The sequence below is a fragment of the Cryptomeria japonica genome, chromosome 10 (genome assembly GCF_030272615.1).
Source record: "Cryptomeria japonica chromosome 10, Sugi_1.0, whole genome shotgun sequence".
NCBI lineage: Eukaryota > Viridiplantae > Streptophyta > Pinopsida > Cupressales > Cupressaceae > Cryptomeria > Cryptomeria japonica.
This window is the reverse complement of record NC_081414.1, coordinates 97227367-97243444: the sequence shown is the minus strand read 5'-3', so window position 1 is coordinate 97243444 and position 16078 is coordinate 97227367. Positions and strand designations below refer to the sequence as shown.

General features: G+C 32.8%; 1 protein-coding gene across 1 annotated transcript; it reads left to right on the top strand.

Annotated features, from left to right (window-relative positions):
• Window positions 1-11454: 11454 nt before the first annotated feature.
• LOC131859593 (uncharacterized) lies at window positions 11455-12301 on the top strand. The gene is made up of 2 exons (XM_059213533.1): window positions 11455-11630; window positions 11744-12301. Exon 2 carries the CDS (start codon window positions 11813-11815, stop codon window positions 12296-12298), a length of 486 nt encoding a protein of 161 aa, XP_059069516.1. The 5' UTR covers window positions 11455-11630; window positions 11744-11812; the 3' UTR covers window positions 12299-12301.
• Window positions 12302-16078: the final 3777 nt, after the last annotated feature.

Below are 16078 nucleotides of genomic sequence, written 5' to 3'. Positions count from 1 at the left end.
TATAGTAATTGGGAATGGTAGATAGGATTTTTTTAATGAGAAGTATCCTACCTGAAAGAGACAACCACCTAGCCTTCCAAGCAGAAATACAAGATTTAAGTCTCTCAATAACCGAATTCCAAAAAGAAGACTTAGCAGATCCCCTAAAGAAAGGAATCCCCAAATAGGTAGAAGGAAGAGAGTCTACTGGAAAACCTAAGATATTCACAAGTCTATCAGCCACCAACTGAGGAGTATTAAAAATAAAGATCTTGGATTTATGGGGGCTAATCTGTTGGCCAGATCCAGCAATATAAGTATCCAGAATAAATTTAATATGAGTGGCCTCTTGGATAGAAGAAGACCCAAATAAAAGTGCAACATTGGCAAAAAGGTTATGCGTGATTGACATATCAAAGTTAGGAATTAATACCCCTTGCCAAAAGCCCAGATCCCTTTACTTAATAACCAATCGACTAAAAGCTTCTGCCATAATGATAAATAAGAAAGGAGATAAAGAATCTCCTTGTCTAACACCCTGGGTTGAAGAAAAGTATCCAGAGGGAGCTCCATTAATGATGACAGAAAATGAAGCAGTAGAAATACAACTCTTGATCCATTTACACCAGCTTTCAGAGAAACCAAATTTTCTCAAAACTTTGAGCAAAAAAACCCATCAAACTTTATCATAAGCCTTCATCATATCAAGTTTGACCACAAAAGCTGGGATATTGGATGTATTTATGGAATGTAAAGTTTCATGAGCAACAATTGCTCCCTCATGAGTTTCCTGGCCTGGAACAAAACCTCCTTATTGAGGAGAGATGATATGAGGAAGGAGAATTTTAAGTCTTAAATAAATAACCTTGGTGAAGATTTTGTAAATAGAGTTGCACAAAGAAATGGGTCTAAATTTAGCAAAAGTTTGGGGATTCTTAGATTTCAGGATAAGGGTAATATAAGTGATGTTAAATTTTTTTAGGATATACCCACCCCTCCTAGACTCTTCCAAAGCCATTAATAAGTCAAAACCAATAAAATCCCAACATTTCTGAAAGAACAAGATAGAAACCCATCAGGACCTGGAGCTTTGTCAGGGGCCATGGAAAAAACAACAGAATGAAGCTCATCTAAAGAAAAAGGCCTCATAAGAAAGTCATTATCCTCATGGGAAACAATGGAGGGGATAGAATCTAAAAGCAAATCCACATGATGATCCATGGAGGAAGAAGAAAAAGGAGATAACAATTCCTTAAAAAAAGACACCCCCTCCTCTCTAACCTACTGATCTGAATTAAGGACATAACTAGACTTAGAATCCTTAATACTAAAAATTGTAGAAGCAGCGCTTTTAAGCTTGGCTTCAGCTTGAAAGAAGGCAGTATTCTTGTCACCTTCTTTAAGCCAAACCTCACGAGACTTTTGCTGCCAATAGATTTCAACACGGGAGCAAAGGATCTCCCAGTAAGCTTGCAATTTCTTTTGAGCATCATTATTGGAGGAATTAGTGCCATATCTAATAATATCCTCATTAACAACCTTCAAATCATTGGCAACTGCCTCTTTTTCATGAAAAATATTCTTAAAGACCAATTTATTCCAAGCCATAATTTGAGATTTCACGAATTTTAGTTTGGAATAAAACTGGAACATCTTAGTCTTGCAAAACAGAGCACTTATCCACCATTTCTTTAATAAAGAAAGAAAATTAGGATGAGTGAACCACATTTTCTCAAACTTAAAAGAAGGTCTAACAGAGGGAACATGATCCAATTTATCAAAATTGAGCAAAATTGGGAAATGGTCAGAATCTGAGGAGGTAAGAATCTCAGAAGAAAAGGAAAAGTTGCTCAAACGTAGGTTTAGGGAAATAAGAAATATGTCAAGGCAAGAGGAAATCTGGCATTTAGATCTCCTATTAGTCCAAGTGAAAGAACCATTAGAAGGGAAAATATCGAATAACACATTGTTTTGTACAAAGGAAGAAAAGTCATTAATAACCTTCTGAGCTGTAGGATTACCCCCTCTTTTTTCATTCGAGGAAAGGAGAGCATTAAAATCACCCCCAAGCACAATAAAAAAATCATCATATCTTATTACCCGATTTTACGGATCCAAATGATTTTTTTAGGCAACTTTTTAGGCATGTTAATATAATATTTGATATGTTTAAATTTCTTATGAAATTTATTTTACACATCTACCAAATAAATATTTAACAATTAATTTTAATTATGTATGCAAATCTTTGAAAGCTTTATATGAATAAATAAACATATATATAATATTAAAAAACGTAAACTAATAATATAATTTTTCTTATCCTTATATGCAATAAATTAATAATATAGTAATAATATATATAATAATAAATTAAAAAATAACAATAACATAATAATAAACATATAAAAATTTATACAATAAAATTATAATATATTAATAATATAATAATTAAAATACAATATTATAAGAATCCTAATGTTTGTCTACATAAATATCTCTAAATGAATTTTAACATATTTAACCTAAGCCTAACCTAACACCAACTTTAAACATAACTCTAATTTAACCATAATCCAAACTTAATTTTTGAATTGTATTTATGTATGTATTTATTAGTAGATAATTAACATATATTAATAATATAATAATTAAAATACAATAATATAAGAATCCTAATTGCTTATTTATAAAAGATAAATTTCATAATAAAATAAAATTATTTTTAAATAATAAAAATAATATAATATCTAGAATAATAATATATTATTTATTATAATTTAATATTATATGACTTATAAGTGGAATAGAATTAAATAATATTATACTATATCTTGTTACTTCTAATACAATCTCTCAAAATCAAAACTAAAATCAAATTACAATTTACACATAACTTTAACTTATAATGCATATATTTCTAAGTTTCACATATAATTCAATGACTATTTCTATTTTTAAAATTTTATGTATTTATCTTATTATATCTATTATTCCTACTAAAACGGTAGGTACTAACTGCTACGTGACACTTTTTTATTTTTAAGTTTGAATTATTCACTTTCACTACTGAAAAAATCAATCTAGGTTAATCTTTGCTTATGGGTATTGTTATATAAGGTTATTGGTATTTTTGAGAAGTTGGGCCTTACACATGCATTTTGCATTTGCTTAATTAAATTTGAGGTCTTTTTAACAAACCATTTTGAACATAACTTGAAAACAAGGTACTTCATGAGACCATGTTTTTACAAGTCATTTGGTCAAACATTATGATATCTTGTATATATTTTTCAAAGGATTTTATCAAACGGTTGAGCTTTATGTTTAATGTTTTGCATTCATGTCTTAAAAAAAAGCACTCAAATATCTTTTATGTTTTAATGGATGGCTATACTCTCACAAAACTAGGATAATAGGTTTGTAAAGAATTATGTGTTATATAGGTTATTGCAATATAATTCATTTGTGTTTGGGTATGTAGAAGTTGTATGGTATTCTTAAAAACCAATGGTTCAAGTCAATCAAAGATATTTTCTTATTTAACAAGTTTTTATGCTAGTTATATAAGGTTATCAAAATCTAATTCACTCTTCTTTTTCTTAAATATGTGGATTGTGTATGATATTCACAATAACCAAAGATTTCAATCAGTAAATGACAATGTAATTATGCATACTTGAAATTATCTTACCTTTATTTTATCTAATCGCGTAATCATTTCTTTTATAATTGGTTGAATACAAACCTACTTATTTGAATTTAATTATTTAATGTTTGAATACCCTTTATTAATTAAATAATATTTTATTATTTAATTAGTAAATTAGTATTCATCACTATTCACCTAACCCCTAATCCTAGTCTAAATCATTAATCATCCTTCTTCTATAGTCCATATTAGATAAATTAGTTGAAATGTTCATTTATCCATGTCCTTTAACCTCATCCCAAAATTACATAAATGTACCTATTTATTTAGTTCCCTTTTTCCATCCACTTTTTATTAGTGTAGGTTAAAATCAATTAGCCCACTAATCTACCGCTTTCACTATATCTAACCTTCGTTATCTTGATCAAATCATGCAAATCATCCAAAAGTGTACACATTGGTACTGTAGACACCTAAAATTGTCATGTCTAATTAAATAAATAGTTTTATTTATTTAATTATTTTAGTCTAATTCTTCTATTAATTATATAAATCTTTATTTATTTAATTAATTCATTTATCCTCTTCTAGCCTTATTTATCATTTAAATAAATACTTTTATTTATTTAAATTATCCTTTTTCTAGATTAAATAAATATCTTATTTATTTAATTGATCCCACTTCCTCTATTAATTAAATAAATCTTTATTCTTTAATTAATTCATTAGCCTTTTCTACCCATGACACATGGCATTCATCTCTTAATTCCTACACTACCTACCCTCTCATTATTTTTTATTTCTTTTACCTACCCTCTAATCTTAGCTAACCATTTATCTTTTACACCTCTTAATCTTATCCCTCCATTTTCTATAGTGTCTTCTATATAAGAGGAGGTTTCCTTCATTATCAACCCCATTCTATTCAACTGCTAGCACTCCTGGACTAGTATTCAAACTTTTATACATGCGATCAAACCTACTTACAACCACACTTTCGTTCTTTGTTGAGCTCTTGTGCACACATAAAATCTGAGAGCAAATATATCAAGCAAGATCAATGGAGATAGGAAGAATGAAGATTCAAACCCTATTGGACATGTGATGGTATAATCTTTGTGATTTCATTTGATTTGCATTGTCTTAGGTAATCTTTATATGTTATGGTGGATCTTTGTTGTTGCTAGGCTAGGGTTTTGTGGTTGAATTCATTTAGTCTTTCAATATTGTTGTTCCATTTTTACTATAAACATTTTGGCACGCCTGGTGGGACATAGATTTTTGTTAGATCTATGTTTTTGTTTTTGTAGGTTTTCCTGACCCTATATTGTTGTTTTGTAAAACAATTTGGAGAATAACCTTGTGCAGCTAGGGTTTTGGACACGAGATCAAGATCTTGGAGAGATCTGATCTGATTTCACAAACGGCTTGGAATTTTTGTACCAAATTTTGTTGATAGGTTGAGAACAATATCAAGAGATTTCAATAAAAAAATTAGATCTTTTGGAGCATATATGAATTTTCTATGAATTTTTTTTATGAATTTTCATAAAAAAAATAATTTTGAGAGAAAATGAGCAATTTTTTTGGATTTTATTACATTTTTGGAAATCTCTCATAATTATACACATGATTTGTTCTTTGTGATTTTAAATTTGATGCAAAATATTTCCTAAAAAATTGGATCTTTAAAAATTAGGGTTTTTCATTATTTTATTTAGATCTCACAAACAACTTTTAATTTTGGCATCAAATTTTGTTTGCATTCAAAAACGGTATCGCACATGCTCAGTGAAAAAACAAATTTTTTGGAGCATATTTGAATTTTTTACAAAATTTTTATGCATTTTCATAAAAAATTAATTTTGAGAGAAAATGAGCGGATTTTTCGGATTTGTTTACAGATTTGGAAATTTCTAATAATTATACACGAGATCGGAATTTTAATTTTTGATGGATAAAATCTCATGTCAAGAACACTCAAATAGCAATATAAAGCTAAAATTTGAATAGGACTAGTGGAAGTAGATTATTGAGCATCAAGAACATTACCCAAGAAAATAAAGAAACCTTTATAGGCCTGGAGGGTAAAGTTTCTAAAATAGAAGAGAGTGACATTGAATCCCTTGAATCAACAATTAGGTATTGAGGAAACACTATAAGATGGTTGGGAAGATTATTTTTCCACCATGTTCAGGAGGACTACTTTTAGATACCATAAATAAATATAAAGGCAAATACCTAATACAAAATCAATATTTATATCAAAAGAGAATGCTCTCAAAATCAACTATCTGAGACTAGGGCCAATCATTAACATATAAGCAACATTGTCTATTAAAGCTTTTGACATATTGACTTCCACCAATATACATGAAAAAGAAGTTATTAGAATCTAGGTCCACCATTAATATAACCCAAATCATTGCTTATGGCCTAATGGGTGGATTTTCCCTAGAGCTATAAGGGTGGCTAAGACAATGTCACCCACATAGTCAGTATTGTTATGCCCTACATACTCACCCCTACTTTTTTCTTGGGGAAATTTGGGTCCCCTATTTTCTTTTGTTTTCTTCCCCTATTATCCTCTCTTTCTCCTTTGTTTTATTTTGTTTTGGAATTCCTTCATGATCTTGAACTCCAAGGAACCTAAAGGTTTTCCTTATGGTCTCTTCAAAACTTTGGACCCCAAGCTTTCATTAAATTTTCTTTGTTTTGTTTAGAATTCTAAACTTCAAGATTCAAGGAATCACAAGAATGTTAATTTCCTATGATCCCTAGAACCTCGAACCTCGTGAGCCTCTAGGATCTCCTATGAACCTCCCCACATGTTTGAGTATCAGACCATACAACCCCACAATGTGTAATTAATGTGCCAAGAAGGTGGATATAGAATCCTGATAGGGCTCATTTTCAAAACACCTTACATTCAAAGAGCTCATGTGATCCATGGTGTCTTGGTTTGCTCAACAACCCCTTTGTGTTACCTTTTCAATCTATCTTAGTCTCTCATCTTTGCAAATTCCTCACCCTCAGTATACTTTCTTTCGTGTTTGTGCATTTGGAGGTTGGTTCTTCCTTCCTTTTCTTGTGTTTTTGTTTCCTGGTATGCATTTTGTTTTTGCCAGTTGTTCTTGTTCTTTCTTGGTTAGAGTAGGTTTTTATTTTTCTTAGATTAGGAATAAGTTTATACCTTCATGAGATTCAACAATTGGACCCTCAAATGATCTTCTCGTTCCCTACGATAATATTTTTAATATCCTCATCTAACCTCAATCCCCTCAAATTAGGAATATTTTGATTCAAATTCTCGTTTCTCAAACTTTTTGCATCGTTCCCTAGTTTTTGTACCATGAGAATTCAATCTTAGGGTTTATCATCGATTATTACCTCTTGCAAAAACCCTAGCTCATCCAAGTCGAGCTCAAAATTTAAAAGTGTGAGAAACCCTTTCACTCTAGAGTTTCAAACTCAAGGTTGCCAATGAACATAGGAAGTGTAAACAATAATCCTTCGAGATCTCAGGTTCTCGAGATCCCCTTTACCTTTAGCTATGAGAAAATATCCACTTTGGAATTCCAAACTTTCGAGTCTTGCAAAAACCCTTACCAAGTTTAACTTTAAGATCCCAATACCTCGAACCCCTAATTCTGGACTCAATGCATCAAAAGGAAATGAAGACCTTCAAAATTTTGGACTTTGGGGAACCTGACCAACCCATGCTAAAATAGTCTTTGAGAGGCAAAACCACAAACCTCAAATTCCAAAATCACCTTACAAAAGACAAACCCTTTAGGATTTATGACTTCAAGGTTCAAGAGAATCCTTTTCTAAATTAAACCTTGTGCATCCAATAGCCCGAACCCTAAACTCTGAACCCAACATTGAAAGCCAAAGAGACTTCACAAGAGGAGATTTGCTTCAAGATCTTAAATTTCAAAGACACTTGAGAAATTTATGCCTAATGAACCCAGGATTCCCGAACCCAACATCTCGCACTTTAGCATTTAAGAGACATCCACTTCGAGATTCCAAAATCCTAGATACCAAGAGGCCTTGTAAACTTCTAAGGCTTATATCTTATGCATACTTCATACTTGGAAACTGATACTTTAGCAATAGACTTATCACTCTAGGATCTCGCACTCTAGGATATCTTGAGCATTGAACCCTATAGACCTAAGGTTTCCCAAAACCCTGAACCCTAAATTTAGAAGTTCCCAAAATCTTAAAATCCTAAAATTGGGCATATTTGTAGAAAAAATAAGTTTTAAGTTGGATAAATTGGTTTCATTCTAGGGATGCTTGATGATTTTAATTATCCAAGTATTTATGGAAGAAAGTAGAAGTAGAATTAGAAATCCTAGAAGTGAGCAAAAAGAAGACCAAGGATGATGCTAAGTTAGAGAAAGCACCTATCACCATGAAGTATCTTTATCGAGGACAAGTGACCCTGTCAAAGTTTGAAAATGACATACAATGGGTCATAGATATTGAGATTAGTCATGTTGAGCTAGAATAAAACTGTACCAATGCATAAGATCCTGTTGGTAATAAAATTTTGTTCTTGTATATATGTGGACATGTAAATGATGATTGGAGCAGAGTTTTGGCTTTTCATTTTTTATAAGTTGTAGATAGGAATAATTATTGTAAATTGATTCGGTGTTTTGTTGGGATGATACCCTTTGTCCTTGATGTCAAAGGGAGAGTGAGTTTTGAGTTCACACAAGTGTTGCCATCAATGACAAAGGGAGATATTGTTGCAAATATGAGTTTTTTTTAACTGATGACAAACTTGTTGATCTAAAAATGTAACTTGTTGATATCTTTTGTCTAGATGTGTTTTGGAGTAGTACAATAACAGTGGAGTAGTTTAATGGTCTAGAAATGTAAATTGTTGATATCTTTTGATCTAGAAATGTAAGTTGTTGATATTAAGTGATGCTATGTTGAGAATTTAAAAGTGTTTTTGGTGGTTCACATTGTAGTAAGTTGTGTTGGCGTGTCTCAACCTTTTTATCATTTGAGGTCGACTTATGATATTTTGGTCTATGTAGTTGTGTACAAAATTATATGAGTTATTTTGGAGTGCTTTTAAAGGTGTGTCAAGATGGTGTGATGCCTCACATGTTTCATTTTGTATTTTGCATTACATTGAAGAATGTTTTTTTTTTTGGTGACTATTTTGATCCTACATTTTACATCTAATTAGGCTAACCTAATTAATGTTGCTTTGGTTATGAACATGGTATAAAAGGAATGAAATTATTTTATAGATGGGTGAATGAGTTGTGTGTATTGTGCAAAGTGTATGTGAATTTGTGCAAAGGTGTGCAAGTATAGTAGAGTAGTAATGAAGGCAATTTCAGATGTATTTTAATAGTGCTATAAGATGAGCATATCAGTGGATTTGATCATCTGTAGTTCAATCATATTAGTGTATTTATTTCATATATTATGTGCCTTTCCCTGAAGAAGTGATCTTCAAAATCTACAAGTCTTTTGTATCTTGCCCTAAGGTTGTGTGCCTCAATCTTACAAGTCCACATCAGAGGCAGTGAGCTCCTTGGCCTTGAACTTAAAATATTGTAACCTATTTTTCATATAATGAGATAGTTCTCACCATGGTTTTTACCTCATTGGGTTTTCCACGTAAAATCTTGATGTTCATGTGTGGTTGCTACTGATTTTTTCAACTCTTAACTTTTGCACATGTGATAAATGAAATGAATGATAGTTGATTATATAAATTGATTAAGTTTTAATATATATTAATTCACCCCATTTTCAACATCTATGAGTCTTCAACAAATGATCCTACATTCGACACCCAAGGTACAAATTGAAATGTTTCATGAGTTCAACCAGAAACATTTGTAGACTCTAGGCTTGTCCACTCTTTCTCTTTCCCATACTTAAGGCCTTGTAAAGCCTCAACATGACTTAATTTTATAAAACATATCTTCTATTTGGAAATTTTGACTACTAGATTTTATGCCTCTAAGGAACAATCTAATTAAGTTGCCATTTGGATGAAGCTCCTAGTGTTTCCTTTGGAATACTATGATGAAGAGATCTTAAAAGGTATTGATAATTCTCTTGGTTATTTTTTATCTAGCTCAACAATTGGAATCATTTGTCGTTGCATCAAAAGCTTGAATCCTCAAACTATCAACGTCCAATACAAATGCTAGATTTAAGCCAACCCATGAGAGGCAGTTAAGCCATGTCATGAGTCCCCAAGGAGGTGTTGACCACCAAGTCAACAATCTCCCCCTAAACACCGATTGAGCCTTCAACACCCACTGAAGGGAGACTCGAACCGGTGACCCAAGGCTCTGATACCAATTGTTAGAATTATTTGTCATTGTGCCAAAAGCTCGAACTATCAACGCTAGATTTAACTCAACCCACGAGAGACAATGAAGCTATGTGATGAGTCCCCAAGGAGGTGTTGACCACCGAGTCAACATTGACAAGGTCATGAAAGACATGAAATGTGTCATTTTTTCTAGATTTTGTGTTTGTGTGAAGATATTGGTATCTATTACCAAACACTCTTAAGATACACTCCATGTTGAATTTAGAGGATTATTTTATCTACTAAGATTCTTCCTCAATTTTTTTCTCTCATTTCCATTGAGTTGATAATTTTTTCACTCCTGCACAAATTTCAAAGATAAGCTTCATACTTTGTCCAAAATTATCCTTAGCAACTCACTAACTAGTGTTGAAGGAAATGATTTTGGTTTCTCTAGTGTAAGTCATGTAGAAAAGTCTAGTGGTATTCTCTAATGGAAAATAAATATGTTGTGTGTCCTTTGGTTCATGATTTTTCTCTATATTTAGGAAAAGGGTTGGACTTTGTTGTTGTGGATTCTATTGGGGAATTGAGGGGGATTAAAAAAAGTATATGCTTCTCCTTTAGCTAAGATTGGTTCTTCAAGAGACAAGATAATTCATTTGAGTCAAACTTCATTTCAAACCTCTTTGGTTTGGTTTGGCTTCAAACCTCCTTGACCATGTTGGTTGTTTTTTAATTGTTATTTGATTTGATGGGGCCTTTCTAGTCCCAAGGCTAGTTCAGTAGTGATAATTAGTTTCATGTTGTTGTAGCTCTTTCTGTTGCTCAAACTTTTGTGATCCTTGTAAAACTCTCTTCAATTCATAGTTCCAATCAAAGCTCTTATTTTGATTGAAAAAATAGAGCTTAGATATTCTTTTGAGAATTATTTCTATAGTAGAAAATGGTGACTATAAAGATGCTCTAGGGAAGGAAATATTACAGGGCATGGTGTTCTTTAGCCCTTTTCTTGAAGTAAGGCATTTATAAATTATTTCTTCTCATTTTTTTTCCCTAATTTAGTGACAAAATTAAACAAAAATAATGTGATTGATGAAACATTTATCATGAATTTATAATCTTTCATCTTTCACTTATCAATAATTTCATTATCCCACATACTTTATCTTTATAAAGCTTTATAATTTATGTTTAAGAACAAATCGACATTGAATAAAGAAATTACAATCTATAATATTTTTTCCCCATCAATATTTGAATCATATTTCATAACCCATTATTAAAAAGAGTCCAAAAAAAATTCAAATATTATTTTATTAAATAGTTCTTTACATAATCAAATTGACTATTTCCTTTGGGAAGCTTCAAATCTTGAATTCCTTATTTTTTATTTATTACATATTAATTTGAAATAATAAAGAACTTGAACGGTAGAAATGTGAAACGAATCAAATCCCAACAAACTAAACCTATAAATTTAAAAACCCAATTCCCAAATCTAGGTGCTGTGGTTCAGGTAAAAGGGTTTAACGTGGAGATTACAAGAAAAGAAAGCCATCAATAACAAGAAACATTACAAGAATAGAAGAAGAAGAAGAATATTTTTTAACGTCCATGGGACAAAACAGTCAGAGAAGAAGATGGTTGTAAAATAGCATGATAGATTGATTGAACGCAAGATTTTGGGCTAAGGTAAAGAAGCAAACATGGCGATTTTTTGCCATTTCCCACTTGAGTTTGTTGAGATTAATGGCGTTGTGAGGGAAGGTTTTTGGGAACTAATTTCACGGCAGACTGAATTTCAGAGAAAACACCTTAAGATTTATGGGCAGATCGAACGTGAATTAGGGTGGGTTAATATTAGCAAGTACAGAATGGCGTTTCACTGGCAAACTGCAGAAGAGCATTGGCTGTGCAACTTTATTAGAAGCATCAGATCTTTCATGCCAGTATATGGGTTTATATTGAAGACTTATATCATTCCTTTCAATGGTGGAATTCCTCATGGGGACGTCTTTTTCGTTCAGATATATTGTGATGGGCCATACTGCATGGATTACCTGCGTGAGCAGCATCTCCGTGCTCAATCTTTTTACACTTTACAGCATGCTAAGACTCCAGCTGTCAGAAGAGAGGAGAATCGGCTTATCCTTCTGCACCTCATTGTTTCCACTTGTGATCCCCACTGGATTGTTGTTTATAACTTTCTTTACCCTGGACCTTCAAGAACACTAGCTAATCATAGTTATGGATCCAGGATTCCTGCTAGAGAATTCTTGTTATTAAGCTTTGCTATTCTTTTCAGGAATCGGGCCAGTCAAGCAGAAGGAAATGATTCTTTACAGCAAGAAATGGTGTAGGATCTGTAGTCACATAAATCTGTCCATTTTAATTAAATGAATATTTCGTATTTATTTGATTAAAAATCCACTAGCCATCAGTTAATTAAATTAATATTTAATTAATTCATCTCCAAACATTCTTCTATTAATTAAATAAATTATTCAATTTATTTTAATTAATTCATTAAATCCAATTCAAATCAATTAATTAAATAAAATCTATTTATTTAATTAAATCCCCCTATTCCTCTTTTAAATAAATTAAATAAAACATTTATTTAAATCATTATCCCCACCCCACTTGCATTTTCCTACAAATGCAACTTGCACACATTTTGAAATAAATGAATTTTTATTTTAATAAAATCTTATTTTCCCTCACCCACCAAATCCACTTGCAAAATCTAATCCCCTTCTAGATTCTTCTAACCCCTTCCTAATTAACTTAATCCATCCCCTAATTATTGTCACATTCCTAAGCAAAATGGAGTCACTTCTCAAAGACCCCAAAGTCTTTGATAACCATTAAAGGCTTTCAACTTTCAACCACTTAATCCCCCAAAGTCTTCAAAAACCATTAATGGTTAATTCAACCCTCCCACATGGTTAAAACATTTGTTTTGACTCAACCTCTATCCAACCCAAGGGTCTCATCAAGCCTTTAATGCTTTGAACATGATTATCTCTTAATCATTTGCACAAAGGTTTATCCTTGCATTAACTCCTAATCCAGTGGGTAATCCTAATTTAGACTTGACCCTTAGCCTTTAGATAACCATGAAGTCTTCTCAGACCTTTAAAGCCTCCAACCTCTTCTTTCAACCCAACCCTATGTTGACATTTGTCACCATTTCATTGGTGCCAATTGTGCACATGGATCCCCAACTTTCAAGCTTGACCCTTGATTAAACCTTTCAATCCTGGCCATCCATTGCTCCATTTTTCCTATAAATAGAGCCCATTCCTTCATAATCCAGATCCTGAAAACTTGTAAGCATTTAGACTATAGCCATTTTAGAGAGCATTTAGCATAGCATAACTAAATCTTGTCTTTTTGGTAAAATCAATCATTTTAGCATTAAAAATAGCTTTTCATTTCATATTTGGAGCTATTCTAGAAATCTCAATCCTCCATAAGCATCCATAGTGCAAAAAGCTGCTGAGAGCTACACTATTTTGGAACTTGGAGAGGAGAGGAACAAGGGAGAAAGAACTAATATCATGTTGAGAGATAGTTGGAGATATCTCATTGTCTTACTTCTTTAGTTAGATTCATTAGCATGTTTTTAGTGTCTCCTTTGGAATGCCTTCATGTTTTGGTTTTTGATTGACTAACTCTAACGTCTTGTGTGTTTTGTGTTGATTGATCATAAACTAACATTGTGCCATTTAGGAGGGCATCATTTGGTGAACCCGATGTGAATCGAACACGCAACCTTCTGATCATTTTTTTTGAAATTAACATTTTGCCTATTGAAATTGCCACACAGGTCGCGCTTCGGCGCTATTGAACGCGTTTTAGCGCTATTGAAAAATTTATTTTAGCGCTATTGACCCTAAAGTAGCGCTATTGAAAATATTTCAGCGCTATTGACAACATTCCAGCGCTATTGTCACTGTTTCAGCGCTATTGACACACTTCTAGCGCGTTTGTCTTCTCGGGTTTTTGTTTTCTTTCAGCGCTACTGTTCTAATTAGCGCTTCTGCTCACGCAGAATAGCGCTATTGTATGAATCAGCGCTTCTGCAAAAACACAGAATATCGCTATTGCGACAGAGTGTCGCCCAAATCGACTTGTAACCAAAAAAATCAAAATTTAGGCTTGTGGAAGCCCCCCCTTTGAGCATTGATTTTATTAACTTGTTTCTTTTCTTTGTGCAGGTTAACAACACAACAAAAATCACAAAAATTTTCATTTAGTGCTTAAAAAGAACTTAAAAACACACAAAAAAAAGTTTTTCATTGTTTTCTAGTTAGGCCTCATTTTCTTTGGTGCTTAAAATTAACAACGCAACTTTAAATTCATTTGCATCAATTGGGACTTAAAAAGCACAATCCACACTTCAATTTTTGGTGCAGTAAAAATAATAATCCACTTGTCTTGATTTATTTTTGACAAACAAATTTTCCTTCAAAGCAAAACGTGTTTTTCATTAAGTTGACCAGGATTTTCAAAAATTCTAGATTACAAAACACATTGCCTTTGAAGTTAAAAAGAACACCATGGTTGTTGGAGCAACATCTCCAAATAGTTAGATCATCTTTGCAAATGTTGGATTAAAAAGAACAAGTGAATTTCGTGTTTGGCACGCTTGTGCACAAAAGTCAGTCGAGTGGACCCACTTCTAACACACACTATCCTCTCCCTTGGCTCTCGTGGTCCTAGGTGCAAGAGAAAAGTGTTATTAACGCTCACATTTTATCTTTTTAAAAGAGGCCTGCCAAGGGATCGATACTCTTGGGAACGACCTTGAGCGGTAAATCCTTCGAGCCACTATAGAAATCAGGTGAGAGCGAAAGCTGTAGCCTTGGGTATAGTTGTTCCTACAGTGTAACTGGCCGAAAGGACAAATGGGCCCCACCACCAGTTACAAGGCTCTTAAGTGAGTCACTGCAGAATGAACTTATGTCCAAAGCCATCAAACATAACTAAACACCTTTAAGTAGTAGCCTACCTGTTCTATTGATTGAGGATATTTGAGGTATAATTTAGTGCAAGAGCATAGAAGGTTTTGCTCCCAAGATACTCACCATACATATTTCCTTGAGTAGAAACATAGCTTTTTGAAAGGTCACTTGTGGCTTGATAAAAGTGGTGACTCCCCCATCATAGGGATCATCTATTTGTTATGCTCGTGCAAGACTTAGTATATCACATCCTTACCTGCCACGGCGGGATTCATAAGGTATGTAGTACCAAAGTCGAAGAAATATCAAGATGTGGGCTAAATTTATCACAACTGGCCATTTGACCATAGGGATAAAAAGTGTTTGAAGTGTGTTCGTTTTACAGACCTAGTGCAAATTGAGCCGACTTCAGGCTTTGGAAATACACCTTAAAATAAATCTAAAGGAAGGGTCAAAAACAAGTCCAAGGATTGGGTTGATCTAGACCCATACTCATTTGTGCCTTTGAGGCTACAATTTTGTGTTTGTGTGCTTGCTTTGTTTTCTTGTCAAAAGAAAAAAGAAAAAAATCAGAAAATCAATCCCAAAAACAAAGTATTCATCCAACATCTGTCAACACAAACAAAAATACCAAAAAAACAAAGTGCAAACAAACAAAGAGTCAAAAATTTATGACCATTCTTCACATCTTGCGAAAGAAGAAGTGTCATCAGAGTATCACCTTGAAAAGGAGACCACTAAGCTCAAAGGCTTTAATCAAAAGGAGGAAATTCTTCTATCTCAATAGAAAAATCTTTGTCTCACATAGAGTCTTTCTACATCGCATGCGTCTATACCTTCAAGGCAAAACAAACGAGTTTGATTCAAAATCATTGAACCGCAGAGCTTTTATGCAATATAGAGCTCTGAGTTATCACAAAAATCAAGGAGGAAAGATTAATCCCAATTTCTTCCCAAACATCTGTATCACCTACAACACAGCTCGAGAAGTGCCACCAACGCCTGAAAGGGAAGAAGAAGAGTTTGTCCCATTTGTGACACAAAGTTTTTATTGAAAGTTGAAAACATTTTCATCCATCATCCCACTCATACATCATCACTTCATCATCAATCCATCCCAACTCTCAAAACATTAAGAGGTTCTTGTCCCACAATTCCTTTTTAGATATT